General features: G+C 47.1%; 1 protein-coding gene across 1 annotated transcript in view; it reads left to right on the top strand.

Annotated features, from left to right (window-relative positions):
- The window catches only part of SREBF2 (sterol regulatory element binding transcription factor 2), a 61316-nt gene that overhangs the window by 25595 nt on the left and 20276 nt on the right, over positions 1-15445 (top strand). Inside the window, exons 2-10 of the mRNA XM_045554795.1 lie at positions 2857-3282; positions 4293-4474; positions 5328-5474; positions 7191-7412; positions 8547-8661; positions 8806-8987; positions 10495-10687; positions 11217-11398; positions 13119-13395. Of these exons, the coding sequence (XP_045410751.1) occupies positions 2857-3282; positions 4293-4474; positions 5328-5474; positions 7191-7412; positions 8547-8661; positions 8806-8987; positions 10495-10687; positions 11217-11398; positions 13119-13395 (1926 nt within the window). The remainder of the gene's footprint in view (positions 1-2856; positions 3283-4292; positions 4475-5327; positions 5475-7190; positions 7413-8546; positions 8662-8805; positions 8988-10494; positions 10688-11216; positions 11399-13118; positions 13396-15445) is intronic.

The raw sequence follows: 15445 nt of genomic DNA, 5'->3' as shown, positions 1-15445 counted from the left end.
CCTGCTTCTCCAGGCTTCCTCTTCCCTGGCACTGCAGAACAGATGGGGGCCCAGGGAGGCCCTGCGTGCCCTACTGGAGGAGGGGCTCCGAGAGCCTCTTCCTGTCACTCCTTCCTGCAAATGCTTGTCTTAATGGCCCCTCTGTGCCACTTAGCCCAGCACCCGGCTGCCTGGCTGACTGGAGATGGCTCCACTGGAGCTTTTTGTGTGTGGGTTGAAACGTTTTTTTTTTTTTTTTTTAATTTAAGCAGTTGCATTCCATCTGCCTACGCACTCTTAACCTGCTTTGTGAACTAAGCTTTGTGACCTTTGCAGCTTACTTCACCACACTAGCCACCTCTTCCCCGCAACAGGGTTTTGAGAGCACTCGGTGAGATGAGATCAGCAGACCCACATGCCTGTGTAGTGGATGCTCTGAAAGTGCCACTAAGAGGGACCTGCATAAGGGTCTGCCCTTCACCAAGCACTTTGCATAAATTATCTTATTAATCCTCAGAGCAAGGAGACCCAGTGTATATTCTCAAAGCAGCCTTTTGTAGTGCAGAAACCAAGGCATAGACGGAAGTAACTTGCCCACACTCACACAGCTAATAAGCACATTAACTGCCGTGTGAGTTGCATTTAACTCACACCAGTTTTGAGCCTGGGGGCCTTGTGAAGCATATGTAACTCACACGTCTCTTCACCTTGGGAGCCAAGAGAACTGTTTTTCAAGTTGCATATGACACATGTACAAAAAATAATAAAAATAACAAATTTTTCATTAAATTAGAAAGGCTTATTTTGTTTTCGAAGTTTTTATTCTATTTTCGTAATTAAACACTGTGGCCCCAAAGAAAATATTTTTTTTCTAGTGTGTCAGTCAATGTGTTAGGTGGGCCTCCTAAGACTCACGTGCAGGCCCTAGTGGCACAAATCCTGTTTCCATCTACCAGGCCGCCCTGGCCTTCTGTCCTTGGTTTTCCATGGATGAAAACAGGCAGCCAATGAGTGATACTCTTCTGGCTCACAAAGTAGGCCTCTGTTAATTTCCCAGAGAGTTGGGATTTTATGGGAATTCTGGAAGGCTGAACAAATTATTAGGTTTCTCTTAATCATTTTCTCAAAGTATTTTATAATCTTGTGCTTGGAATGTGTCAGCACTAAATTGTGTTTTCTTTAAATCTTGTGCTGAGTTTGAGGACATTTCTTAGTTTAACCATGTACGGGGAGTTGGAACTGGTTGGTGCAAGTTGCAGTGTCTGTGGCAGTCTGCCCAGTTCTCCCTCCTGCATACAATGGCTGAGTGAGGACAGAGCCAGTGTCAAGGTGTTGGTAAATAGTAGTACCACTATGTGGGAATTTTGTCAGATGAGGTACTATTTTGCCCAGCAGGTTTAACTGACTGAACACTTTAAGGTGGCGAAATTGAAATGCTAAGCTCTGATTATCACATATGGAAGCCACACTAGAAACCCCCAGCAGCTTTCTGCTTACCAGACGTACTCCTCTTCATACCCCAGACCCCCTCACTCTCACACACACATATGCACACAGTATCAGAGACCTGGGAAGGACATGCTGATGAAGGTTTTGGGGGAATAGATGGAGATAGTGCCTTTTTGGTGGTGGTGGTGGTGATGGTTTTGTTGTTTTGGTGTCCACACCAGAGCATCATATGGCCTTGAGGGTTTGGAAAGGAGGGACCAGAGTTAAAGAACAAGTAATAGCTTCTTGGGACTGTCTGGAGAGAGGAAAGGGGAAGGAAAGTGGACAACATAGAGAACTGTATGTTTGAAAATATCTGGGACAGAGCTGAGGCCCCTGACTCCTAATAGGGACCAACCATATGAAGAGGAAGGACTCATGAGGGATGACCTGCTAGTTGTAGATTAAGTTGGGTTTTGATAAGCCTTTGGGAGGATGGACCAAGGAAGAGGCCCTGGAAGCAGACTTGCTTCTAAACACTGAGAATTTCAGGGTCTCAGGTGCTTAGAACATGATCTGGAAAGGGATGTCTCCAGGTGGACACATCCCCTTGGCCCCATGGACTCCTTGCGCAGAGGGAAGGTACACAACCAGAGGAGGGCCAGAGCGGGCCCTGTAAAGCATGCAGCCCAGGGCAGGGCTGGGTTGCTGTGCCTTGACCTCCTGGCACATGCACTGTGGTGCAATAGAAGAACACACAGCTGGGAGGCAGAGAGCTGGCTTTAATCCTGGCTGTGCCCTGGCAAGCTATGTGACCTTGGTCAAGTTATTTCCCTGTTCTGGACTTCATATATGATCTTTCCATCCTTTCTACCCCTAAAGATCCATGATTTAGAGGCCATCAACTTTGTCATCCGTGAGTGCTTCTGAGGGCAACAGCAGTGCCAAGGCTTTGCTAAGCTTGGAGAGGAGGTCCAGAGCCTGCCTGTGGTGAGGAAAGGGGTTAGAGAGAGAGTTAGGGTCTGGCAGTGCTGAGCCTGGAGCTGGCCTCACACTTTGTTGCACTCTAAAGCCTTAGGACAGTGACTACGCCTACTGCCTCAGTGCCTCCACCTGTAAAAGAGGACCCACAATACCCTGCACAAAGCAATACCCACCTTGGACAGAGGTAGTTCCTATTATGATTGATAAAAGCAATTAGGAAAATGGGTAGAAAGGGCCTGGAGGTGGGGTGAGGAAAGAAGAGGACATCAAACACATGAAGTCCTTCCTGTTGTCTCGGGGCCTTGGTCAGCCGATTTGGCCCACATAAGAAGGAGGTAAGGGTTTCCTGACCTATTTCTGCTGTGGATTTAGGAAAGCCATTGGATTTTCATGCCTCAGTTTCTTAAGCAAGTTTGAAAGTTAATATTTTGGATGGCAACAAAATTTCTTTTCTTTTGTTCACAGAGATGCTGCAGTTTGTCAGTAATCAAGTGGGAGAGTTCCCTGACTTGTTTTCAGAGCAGCTGTGTAGCTCCTTTCCTGGCAGTAGTGGTGGTGGCAGCAGTGGCAGCAGCAATGGCAGAGGCAGCAGCGGTGGAGCCGTGGACCCCTCGATGCAGCGGTCATTCAGCCAGGTCCCATTACCTTCGTTCTCTCCCTCAGCTGCTTCCCCCCAGGCTCCAGCCCTGCAAGTCAAGGTCCCTGCCACCTCAGTTCCCACCCCACCGAGGGCAACTCCTATCCTTCAGCCCCGCCCCCAGCCCCAGCCTCAACCTCAAGCTCAGCTGCAACAACAGACAGTAATGATCACCCCGACATTCAGCACCGCTCCGCAGACAAGGATCATCCAGCAGCCTTTAATATACCAGAATGCAGCTACCAGCTTTCAAGGTGATTCAGAAGGCACATATGGTAGTGACTGGTTGGTTCCAAAGTTTATGGGCCCGTTTGCAGACAGTAAATCTTTCTGTCCTCTTTGAGGATGACAGATATATCAATATGGTCCTGTCTGAATTAGTTTCTGGAAACTGGCAGTAAGAACTGGTGCAGGAACATTTCACATTCTGCTTCTTCAAATACCTTAATATCTATTGTGCCTGCTTCAAAGATACTTGGTCAAAAAATCCAACAAGCATAGTAGACACAGGGCCATCCTAGTGTCTAGTGGTGGAGGCTTGAATAAAATTAGGCTTGAAACTTGCCTAGGCAGTAGTCAGATCTCAGCACCCATAGGTTGAGGACCATTCATCCAGCAAACACCTATGGAGATGAACATGACTTTTAATACAGGTGCTGCATCTCTGAGTAGCAGGCCTCACAGTCTCAGTATGTGTTGAGTGAATGAGTGAATGAAGGTGGCTTGTTCTTTCCGTGATGTGCTGTATCCCAGTGCCTTTTCATCAGATTTCCCTCTGACTGTGGGGAGCCCTGGGTGGTATTAGTATTGCTCTGAATTTTAAAGAATCTAACAGTTCTTCGAGGGAGATCAAGAATTTGGGGGAGTGGGGTGGGTGTAAAGGCAAAAAGCTGAGACAGTCATCCCAAAGTACACTTTCCATCTAGGAAAGATGGGAGGAAATGAAGCCCCAGGGAGTTGTTGATTCTCCACATCTGTTAACTCCCTTGCTGGATGCAGTCATTTGCCCATTAGCTTCCCTTCCCTCCACCCCATCGCCCAGCGTAATAAAACAATTTGTACTCGTTCTCTCAGAAATTGATGCAGCCCTTATGGGATGTTCTTGTTATCTGAACCAGCTTGTAAATGGCTGTGCACATCTTCTCCAGCAGCAGGTGGGGAGTTGGAATCATTAAGAGATACTCCATCCTCAGGTTATTGCTGCAGCTACAGTGACAGAATGCATTCTTCATCCATGTGACTTCTTTCTCCTCTTCTAACCAAGTCCTTCAGCCTCAAGTCCAAAGCCTGGTGACATCCTCCCAGGTACAGCCGGTCACCATCCAGCAGCAGGTACAGACGGTACAGGCCCAGCGGGTGCTGACACAAACGGCCAATGGCACACTGCAGACCCTTGCCCCAGCCACGGTGCAGACAGTTGCCGCGCCCCAGGTGCAGCAGGTCCCGGTAGGTGGCTGGAAGGGATTCAAGGATGTACCAGTTGGGGCTGTCGACTGGTCCTTGGCTGAAGATGTGGTCTACGTACTGAGAAGGACCAGCAAGGGTAGACACAGAGCAAGCAGCCTGTAGGGCCCCAGGATGTACCTGTGAGCAGCATATAGAGACCTGGCTGAGCCCACATCCGCAGATAGACACTGACACTCACAGGCACTCGGTAAAGCCTGGCGTAGTCACTCATTTACACACGTAGTGGGTGTAAAACTGGAAAGAAATGCACCAAATTGGTATCTCCCAGATGATTTTCTTCTTTATAGTTTTCTGTTTTCGGTATTTTTTGCTGTAGATGCTGAACATTGTATTACTTTTCAGAGGGTACATGTATAATTTTTATAATCAGAAAAATGTCTTTATGTCATGTATCTAGTGGACCATATTTTGTTACTAACAAAGTAATTTATCTTTAAAACAAATCTAAGAGTTATTATTTTTGCTTCTCGGCCGTGTTTCTGGCTGTCCTGAGTCTGTCAAAGTCAGACCTCTCTCCCCTCCTCCATCTGCCCCACCCATCCCTGCTCTGCTCCTGCTGGGCCCCTGGCACTGCCCTCCTAGAAACCTTTCAGCCGTAAAACTCGGGAGCCTCTTTAACTAGCCCTTCCTTCTTCCCCCGAACCCAGTATTCAGGCTGTACAAAATAGCCGGCCTTTGAAGTATCTTCTGAGATTTCATATTTTTGATTCTCAATTTCATAAAAATTATTTATTTTCTCATTCATTCTTAGAGAGTCTATGGCAGTGAGAAACAAATGAAAAATAGAAAAATAACGATACCTTCCTTTTCCTTTTCTTCCTTCTTCATCCAGGTTCTGGTCCAGCCTCAGATCATTAAGACGGATTCCCTTGTTTTGACCACGCTGAAAACAGATGGCAGCCCTGTCATGGCTGCAGTCCAAAACCCCGCCCTCACTGCCCTCACCACCCCTATCCAGACGGCCGCCCTTCAAGTACCAGTAAGAGCTGCCTTCTCCCCTGCCCTCCTCCCTCCACCTTCATTCTTGGAGGTATTAGGCTTCAGAGATGTTAAAGTCTCTATATGCTGAGTAGGTATCAGAAGCTCTATAGAATGTGTCAGTCACATTGTGAATATAACCCCTCTTAGTTTTTTTCCCTTGAAGAAATACTACCAGTGGTTGTTAGTTGGGAGTACTGGGGCCTCAAGCGGGTAGAAAAGAACTACAGAGGAACCCCAGTTCCTTGCCAACATCTCCAGATAGACCATCCACCTCTGAGGTCCTGTTAATGGAGGTTTGGCTTCTGAAGGACCCTAGGGCCACCAGGCAGGGAGGGGCTCCAAGGTAAGGGACGGGGAAGGGATCCCATCATTCACTTATAGGTTCTCAGCCACTTTGAGCATCCAGTGGCCAGAGAGTCTGATAAAGTAAATGGTGATTAAAATTTGGAAGCACTGGCTTTATTCATAAAAGCCAAGAAATGGAAACAACCCAAATGCCCATCCATAGGGGAATAGATAAACAAGTTGTGATAAATAAATTCATACAATGAAATTGTGCCCAGCAATTAAAAAAAAAAAAGAACTATTGGCTGGGTCTGGTGGCTCACACCTGTAATCCTAAAACTTTGGGAGGCTAAGGTGGGAGGATCACTTGAGCCCAGGAGTTTGAGGTTGCCATGAGCTAGGATGATGCCACTCCATCACTGCAGTCTGGGAGACAGAGCGAAACCCTGTCTCAAAATCAAATCAGAAACAAGAAAAGGGCTATTGATACATGAAACAAAATGGCTGACCCTCAAAAACAGTGCATTGAGAAAAAGAAGGCTGTAACTAAAGAGTCCGTGCTAATGATCCCATTCATTTGAAGTTCAAAAAGAGGCCAAACTAGGCTCTGGTGAAAGAAATCAGAGCAGTGATGACACGGGGGCACGTCCTGACCTGGTAGAGGTGGCAATTGGCACTCTCTCGGTCTGAGTGGTTACACATATCGTATACATATATAAAATTTGGCAAGCTTTAAATTTAAGATTTGTGGTTTTTGTTATGTGTGAATTATTTATTGATGACTAATGACTTTTGTATTTATTATTGGCCATTTAAATATTGAGGCCATTTATTGAAGAAAATAAAACTAAAATTAGAAAAAATAGAAACAAGAAGAGGGAAAAGCAGAGATGAGGAATAAAAGGGGGAAACCTCTGTGGTTGGCCTATTTATTTAATCAAATGGCTCTGATTGAGAGTGTCAGTTCTGCCCTTGAGCTTTCTGATGCCCAAATTGTATAAAGAAATGCAGTAATTTGTTTAATTGTCATTTGGGAGGGAAAAAATATGTCATATACCAGGAGAAAGTTTTCTCTGGTGCCAACCAAGTGTGGTTCACTGTGTATGAATTCAGAGGTGGTTAATAGTTTGACAGCAAAGCAGAACTGAGGACTTGTCTCTGGCATACCGAGATCAAAGGTTAAAACATATTTAGCCATGTTAATCCTTTTGTAGTGTAATTTATTGACAGTGATTCTGAAAGGGAGGTGACTGAGGTCCTGTGGCTCATGAGGCTTCTTGGAGCCTGACTTAACCTATGAAGAGTCTCGGACCTCATGAAGCATTGCCAGCTGATGCCACATGCCAGGGGCTAGCAGGTTCGTGTTGTGAGGTTGCTTTATGCAGACTAATGAAGGAATAATTCCTCTCCATGCCTGTGCCTCTTCTAGACCCTGGTGGGCAGCAACGGGACTATTCTGACCACAATGCCTGTGATGATGGGGCAAGAGAAAGTACCCATTAAGCAGGTACCTGGAGGAGTTAAGCAGCTTGAGCCCCCCAAAGAAGGAGAAAGGCGGACAACACACAATATCATTGAGAAACGATATCGTTCCTCCATCAATGACAAAATCATTGAATTGAAAGACCTGGTCATGGGGACAGATGCCAAGGTGGGTGCCAAGCAAAATGGTATTTCATGCCCTGCCATCTCCCCTCTACCTGTCTTTGCCTGGAGAATTTATGTAAGTCCCAAGCCCAAGCTGAGTGAATACAAGAATGAGTTAGAGGTGCTTTCTTATAAAGAATTTGGTGTTTGTCAAGATTATAAAATATTAATCAACATAAGGGGACTGCTGAGAGTTGATAAGGCAGTGGCCCACTGGGACCTTTAATTCCTTCCACTGTGCTCTGCAGTGATGGGGGACCCCAGGCTCAGAGGCAGAGAGAGATGCCTGCCACTCATCAGTGGCCAGGTCGAGGCCTGTTGTGTGCCTTGGAGTCAGCTGATGGCATTGCTGGCATGTCTTTAGCTGTGTTTAGAGTGGCCAGCAATATTTTTACCTTTTAGGGAAGAGGGAAAAAGTGGAGATTGGATCTTTAACCAACAGCAAATAGATGAAATTGATTTTCCAAATGTTTCTGGTGTTTCAATAAATGTATCTTCTGGCAAGTAGATTTTTTGTGTTTTTTTACCTATTATCTGTTCACTTTAGCCCTGTTTTGAAAAAAAGTTTCATTATTTGTTGCTTACAAATCTAAAAGGTATATATGTTAAGTAAAAATATATGCCTTTACTTAAGATAACTGTCCAACAGTGCTCTGGTTTTTCATCGCTTGTTTTCCTTAAAGTTTGTTTAGGATTATTATCAGAAGTAGGGTGAGGGATAGACACGCTTGAAGCTCTGACTCGGGTGGGGCAAAGGCAATATATGTAACCTAAACATTCGTACCCCTGCAATATGCTGAATAAAAAAAAAGATGTAGGAATAATAACTAATATTTATTTATTGTCAGCTATGTGCTGGGCTCGGTGCTAAGCTGTTTATACTTATTACCTTGTTTACTCTTCACTGCAAGCCTGTGATTCACATATTGTCCTTATCCCCATGTTGAGAAGGAGAAGAGTAAAGTCCAGAGGTATGGAGTAACTTGTCCTGGGGTAGCACAGCATCAGTGGGGGCACCAGCATCTGAACTCCGCATCTCCTACCCCAGAGCCGTGCTGTCAACCCACGAGTCTAGGGCTCTGCTGTCTTCACCGTACAGCCTACACTGGTCTCTCTGTGCTTTCACTCATCTTCCCAGATGCACAAGTCTGGCGTTCTGAGGAAAGCCATTGACTACATCAAATACCTGCAGCAAGTCAATCATAAACTGCGCCAGGAGAACATGGTGCTGAAGCTGGCAAATCAGAAAAACAGTAAGTGTGCTCACTCAGAGAAGGGTTCTTAGAGCACGACGTGCTGGGCAACAGCATGAGGCCTTGCCCAGCCCAGCCCAGCCCCTGCCCAGGTGAAGCTTTATAAAAGGAGATCATCTTTACCAGGTAGGGTTTTCTTTGCAGAGCTCCTGAAAGGCATCGACCTAGGCAGTCTGGTGGACAGTGAGGTGGACCTGAAGATCGAGGATTTTAATCAGAATGTCCTTCTGATGTCTCCTCCAGCCTCTGACTCAGGGTCCCAGGCTGGCTTCTCCCCATACTCCATTGACTCTGAGCCAGGAAGCCCTCTGCTGGATGATGCAAAGGTATGAGCTCCCTGAAATCTCTGTTTCCCCTAAGGAAGTAGGGGGAAGGCCACAAATAGTGTCCCAGGCCAGGTGTTCAGAGGACCTAGGCTGGAGAGGAATAGGAATTCTGTGAAATTAGCCAGGTCCTGGAGAGTAAAGAAAGAAAACTGACTGGGGTTGGGGGGAAGGGGTGGAAACTGTCCCTTGGGTTTAGCTGGTCCTTGCTGAAAGGCCCCGTCAGAGAGGAATGGGTGCCAGATCCAGAACTGGGACACGTAGCAGCTGTCTGTGCATTCTGGGAGTTGCTGGAGGTGGCTCATTACTTCCCTCCGCCTGTGATGGTCCTGGTCAGACCACCCGGGGAGGCCTAAGGCTAATCCGTGGGCTTAGGATGAGGCTGCCTCTGGGTCCTCTTTTGGAAAATGATTACAATTTGCAGTCCAACAGATAACATTTCAACTAAGGACCTTTAATTGTTTAAGAAAGCCCCTGGCAATTGTAGTTTAATGGAATTGGTTAAAAGAGGCTCTGAGCCTAATGATCTTCCCAGGAACCTATGAGACCACTGGGTTCTATACTGTATTTTGACATTGGCAGTTTCTGACTCTGAAAGCACAAAGTTTCCTTCTAGTGTTTGTTTTCCGCTAAGCATTTATTGCATCATATACTTAATTTTGCTAAGGAAGCTCTATTTTTGAAATATTTTATGAATATGATTCTGTTTAGTAACAACAGGCCGTTTGACATATCAATTGAATTAGCTAGGCTTCTGAGTCATCAGGAAAAATTTTCAAATAGTTTTAAAATATTGAAAAGGAGTCATATGGTATGTACACATTGGGGCTTCAGGGAGAATCCAGCTCCAGCCTTCTTCCCTCTCTCCCTTCCTCCTTCTGTAAAATGGGGGGTAGGGGTGGGAGCAGACAATGTTACAATTTTAGATCAAGAAAAATCCTTTATATCCACACTGAAGTACAGTATTTAATCAACTTTATTGAGGTATAATTTAAATGCAGTAAAATACACCTATTTTAAATGTACAGTACCAGGAGTTTTAACATAATGTACGCTGCTAGGTAACTATCACTATAATCAAGATGTGGAACATTTCCATCACCCCAAAAAGTGCCTTCGTACACCTTTGCAGGTAGTTCACACACCCCTCTCCAGCCTCAGACAACTACTGATTCATCAGCTTCCTGTCACTTTAGATTTGTTTCGCCTTTTCTGGAATTATACAGCAACAGTGTGTTCTCTTTTGTGATAAAGCTCTACTTTAAAAGGAAATCTCTTATACGTTTGTTCTTTGGAACATGTACTTTTCTCAGTCAGCAAGAGGGCAAATGTTCTAATGTTTGAGCAGCCGTTTGTGAATTGTAGGCTTCTTACTTGCCACCTAGCTTTATTCCTACCTTACTAAATGGTCTTGAATTTACATCTTGCAATCTGTTTCCTGATGCATATATGTAAAGTGCTGTAAAAACCCACATGGTATTCATTCCAACCTTGAGGCATTATTTTGAAGGTCAAAGATGAGCCGGACTCTCCTCCCGTAGCGCTGGGCATGGTGGACCGCTCTCGAATTCTGCTGTGTGTCCTCACCTTCCTGTGCCTCTCCTTTAACCCCCTGACTTCCTTGCTGCAATGGGGAGGGTCCCACGACTCCGACCAGCACGCATACTCAGGCTCTGGCCGCAGTGTACTGTCATTCGAGTCAGGTAGGTGGAGAGCCCCTTGTGCCGTCTGGGCATGGGTGTACTGCTGTGGCAGGAGGAGGGTCCTGTGTACAAACTGCTTGGCTTGTCTGCCAGGTGCCAGAGGGCTTTGATAATGAGCTCCCACCTGCTTGCTTCTGATAGGGACTGGCATAAGTTGCATTTTGGAAGTAGCAAGGCAAACCCAAGTTCAGTTAGAGTAAGCAAAACAAATCAGGAACCCACACTGCTATAAATACCCTGGGTGGGAGCTAGGGTAGAGGGTGGTACCTATTTGAAGGAGGATGTGGTGTTTTTTTACCTGAGTTGCAAAACCAATGTCCTAATCCTTTCTGGCTAACAGAGATTTTTGTGGCACTCAGCTCTATAATGACAAGGGCTATAGGATTCCTATTTAGGTTATAGAATTATCTGCCTTTTCTTTTGAAAATGAGGTAGAAGTTTCTCTGATGTCATAAGGCTGGGGTCAATCGGTGCCTGGCCGCCTCACGAGGCCCTTCCTGGCAAGCTCAGCTGTGACACGCCCCTCTAGGTTCTGGGGGCTGGTTTGACTGGATGGTGCCAACTCTTCTCTTATGGCTGGTAAACGGTGTGATTGTCCTGAGCGTCTTTGTGAAGCTGCTGGTCCACGGGGAGCCCGTGATCCGGCTGCACTCGCGCTCCTCAGTCACCTTCTGGAGACACCGGAAGCAGGCAGACCTGGACCTCGCCAGGGTGAGTTCTGGCATCTGCCCTTCCCCTCCTCCCCAAAGTGTGGCCAGTAACCGAGCAGCTTGTGTTGAATTGTCAGTGTGGATGAGGTCCCGGGGTGGGTGCTTGCGATGATGGAGAGAAAGAAGCGTCCCTGCTCCTGAACAGGCATGGGGCAGCAGAGAGGGCACCTTTGTGTAGGTAATTCCATGGACACAAAATGATCTATCATCTCCAGTGTGACAGAGGAAGAATCAGGTGCCATGGAGTTTGGGGCAGAAGAGATGAGTTCTGACAGAGGGGATCCGTTGCTTAGAAATGGTGGGAGAGACCCTGGAGAGTGAGCAGCGACCAGGATGCAGGCCATGGGGACCGAGGAGGGGCAGGACCAGAGTGTTTGGGAGGATGCATGTCTGCTGGGACAGGGTGCTGGGGGAGAATTGGGTTGTTGAGTCAGAAGGGGTGGGAGCCAAAGACTGGGCCTTGGAAACAGCCAGCCTTCAAGGGAAAGGCAGGAAAGGAGCCAGGGACAGCTGCCTCTTTTGGAATCTATAAATACAAGTGCGTCTCTTAGCTGAAAAGAAATAGCCACCGCTGTAGAGATTGTCCCTCTGAGAACATCTTTACCCACTCTTCCCTTTTCTGCTCCTGGAATGATATAAGAAGCAAAGCACAGATAGTGTACCAGCTGTATAATAGGGGAAAAGAGGAGAATTTACTTCAGTTTCCCAAGACTGTATAGCCTGAGCCTTCTCGTCCCCAGTAATGAGAGAGAGAAAGAGAGATCGTTAATACAGTACCACGGACTCTCTGTTAGACCATCTCAGGTTGGCAAAGAGTTGTTCTTATGGATCCTAGGTTGGATAGTTTAGCTGTGAATTTACCTAAAATCATGGTTCTCAAACTTTAACAAGCACAAGAATCACCTAGAGGGCTCTAACCCCAGAGGTTCTGATTCACTGGGTCTGGGGTGAGGTCCAAGTGTTTGCATTTCTAACACACTCCCAAGAGCTGCTGCTACTGGCCTCTGCAGACCACACTTTGAGACCCTAAACGTCTAAAGGATCATGCAGTTCATCTAAATCTGTGTGACCATCTTACATACAAAAGCTACCATGACGAACTCTGAGCAACATTTGTTTAAAGAAAGAATGCAGTGCAATCCCAATTTAGTAAAAAGGCTGGAAGGGAATACCTCAAAATGTCAGCAGTGATTCATTGCAGGGGATGAGATTATAGATGGTTTCTTTTTACTTTCTTGTAGCTTTCTGAAGTTTCCCAGGTTTCTATAATGGGCATGTATTACTCTGATTATGGGGTGGGGGAAAGTAGAAGTCTGTCAAAACAGAAAGGCCGGCCGGGCGCCATGGCTCACGCCTGTAATCCTAGCCCTCTGGGAGGCCGAGGCGGGTGGATCGCTCGAGGTCAGGAGTTCGAGACCAGCCTGAGCAAGAGTGAGACCCCCGTCTCTACCAAAAAAATAGAAAGAAATGATTTAGACAGCTAAAAAAAAAATCTATATAGAAAAAATTAGCCAGGCATGGTGGCGCATGCCTGTAGTCCCAGCTACTTGGGAGGCTGAGGCAGTAGGATCGCTTAAGCCCAGGAGTTTGAGGTTGCTGTGAGCTAGGCTGACGCCACGGCACTCACTCTAGCCCAGGCAACAAAGTGAGACTCTGTCTCAAAAAAAAAAAAAAAAACACAGAAAGGCTAGTGACCATAATACCCCCTTGCTATTTTGTAGGGAGATTTCGCAGCTGCCGCTGCCAACCTACAAACCTGCCTGTCAGTTTTGGGCCGGGCACTGCCCACCTCCCGCCTGGACCTGGCCTGCAGCCTCTCCTGGAACGTGATCCGCTACAGCCTGCAGAAGCTACGCCTGGTGCGCTGGCTGCTCAAGAAAGTCTTCCAGCGCTGGCGGGCCACCCCAGCCACTGCAGCGGGCTTTGAGGACGAAGCTAAGACCAGTGCCCGGGATGCAGCCCTGGCCTATCACAGGCTGCACCAGCTGCACATCACAGGTGAAGGGGCAGCTGCCACTGTCTGGCTTGCTGCGAGGCACCCAATGCCATCTCTCCTCCGCAGCCTGGTTTACCTGTTCTCCACCCTAGTTGAAGCCCCTTTTACATTGCTCTTTTAGGGTGGTTAGGCCAGCCTTCTGCCTGCACCCATTACTGTAAAGATAACTCATTACGGTGATTCACCAATTCTAAAATGCACATTTTTTTCACAGTAAAATCTCTATGCTTGGAATGTGTCCTGTAGACAGTGGCACATTATGGATTAGTTGGCAGTGTTTTTCCTTACTGATACTTAATGGAGAGACTTAAAATTGATGGCATCTTACATTCAGTGAAATACGATCATGTATTTCTTTCAATAAACTCCTGTTGTAGTAGCAAGGCAGACAGGTCAGCAAATGAACAATAGTTCAGTGTGAGTGTGTTAGACTCAGCAGAAGAAACATATTTTCATTGGGAGGGAAGGAGGACCTATTGAGTAGAGTGTCAAGAAAGGCTTTCTGGGCAGGTAAAGTAGTGGCTTTGCATGGATGATGCAGAGAGATCATCTGCTCTACAGGAGATGTGCCTTCTAGGATGTTCCAGAGGAGGAGCCCCACTTGGAGTGCTCTCGCAACTAATACATCAGTAGTCACAGAGTGAGCCGGACAAGGAGAGGGTGATAGGATCCAGGGCCCAGGCGGGCAGGGTGGTGCCTGGACCATGAAGGATGTTGATGCCAGGTTGGGGATCTTGTAGTGAGTGTATCAGTAGGATCTGGTGAAGAGCATATGGTCAGATTTGTGCTCCTGAAGTTTAGAAGATTCACTCTGATGGCAGATAGAGAATGGATCTGAGAGGATTAAGGCTAGAATTAGGGAGGCCAAATAGAAGCTGATGTAGCTTGATATAGCTGATGCTAGATGCCAGAAGGACAGATGAGGAAATTAGAAGGTGGAATTGACTGGACTTGGGGACTCACTGGATGTGATGGATAGGGAAGGAGCCGGTGAGCATGCCTCACTGGTTTCTTGCTTAGGAGTTTGGGTGAACCGTGGTGCCATCAACAAAGGTGAAGAAATCAGGAGGAAGAGCAACTTGCCAGGGAAAAGATGACGAGTTCCCTTTTGGACACTTGCCTGTGAGACACAGAGAGGAAATGCTCAGTAGGCAGCTGGACATGCAGAATCTGCAGCCCAGAAAAGAGAGTAAAAATGAAGGGAACTGTATGTGCTGAAAAGGGGACCCTCAGGTCCATCTGGAAGAACATTCACATGTAAAGAACAGGTAGAGGATGAGGAGTCGGGCAGAGGCTGCCAGAGAAGAGCAGCTGGAGAGGTCCAAGGAGAAACGAGAGGCTCAGTGTTGGGAGGAGCAGGGCAGAGAGGGTTGAGGGGGAGCCGTTGCTGCTGGGAAGATAGGCGCCAGAACATAACAACAGGATGTGGAGACTGGAAGGTGTTGGAAATGCCCCAGGGGCTTCCAGCAGTGGAACAGATGTAGGCACCAGCGACGCTGGGGTGAGCAGGAGATGAGACAGCGGGGCCAGTTGTGCAGTTTTAACACTTGGGCTCAGGGTAGAGTGTAGCAGAAGGTCCCTATCTGCAAATTTCCCCTGCTTTTTTCTTGTGCACCCCCTCTCTGTGCCCGTGGAACAGAACAAGCCCATACCTAGGTCTCTCTCTGATCAGCAGACTGTGTCCTCCTTGCTGTCAAGTTCTGGAGAATTCTAGCTGAGATGCTTCATATCACTCATTCCTTCCACCCTCACTGAGCACTACCTGTCCGAGACACTGAGGGGACAGAGATGAATACAGTGTGGTTCCCACACTGCCCTCTCCCCTCTCTCTCCCTGAAGGCAAGAGCTTGGTGCCTCCTGGAGGAGATAGACAATTCAGGCCAGTACAGAATGACTGGAGGAGCTGAGGTCTCCCGGGAGGCAGGGTGGCCTAGTAGGATAAGAGCTGAGTAAGCTTGGGAAGCCTGGTTTTGCCACCATCTGGACCTTGGGTACTTCCTGAGGCAAGGAGATGGCTTGTCCTTGCCACCTCCCAGCCCCAGTGAGGACCAA

This window comes from Lemur catta, chromosome 6, assembly GCF_020740605.2.
Source record: "Lemur catta isolate mLemCat1 chromosome 6, mLemCat1.pri, whole genome shotgun sequence".
Classification (NCBI taxonomy): Eukaryota; Metazoa; Chordata; class Mammalia; order Primates; family Lemuridae; genus Lemur; species Lemur catta.
This window is presented reverse-complemented; position numbering and strand designations above follow the sequence as displayed.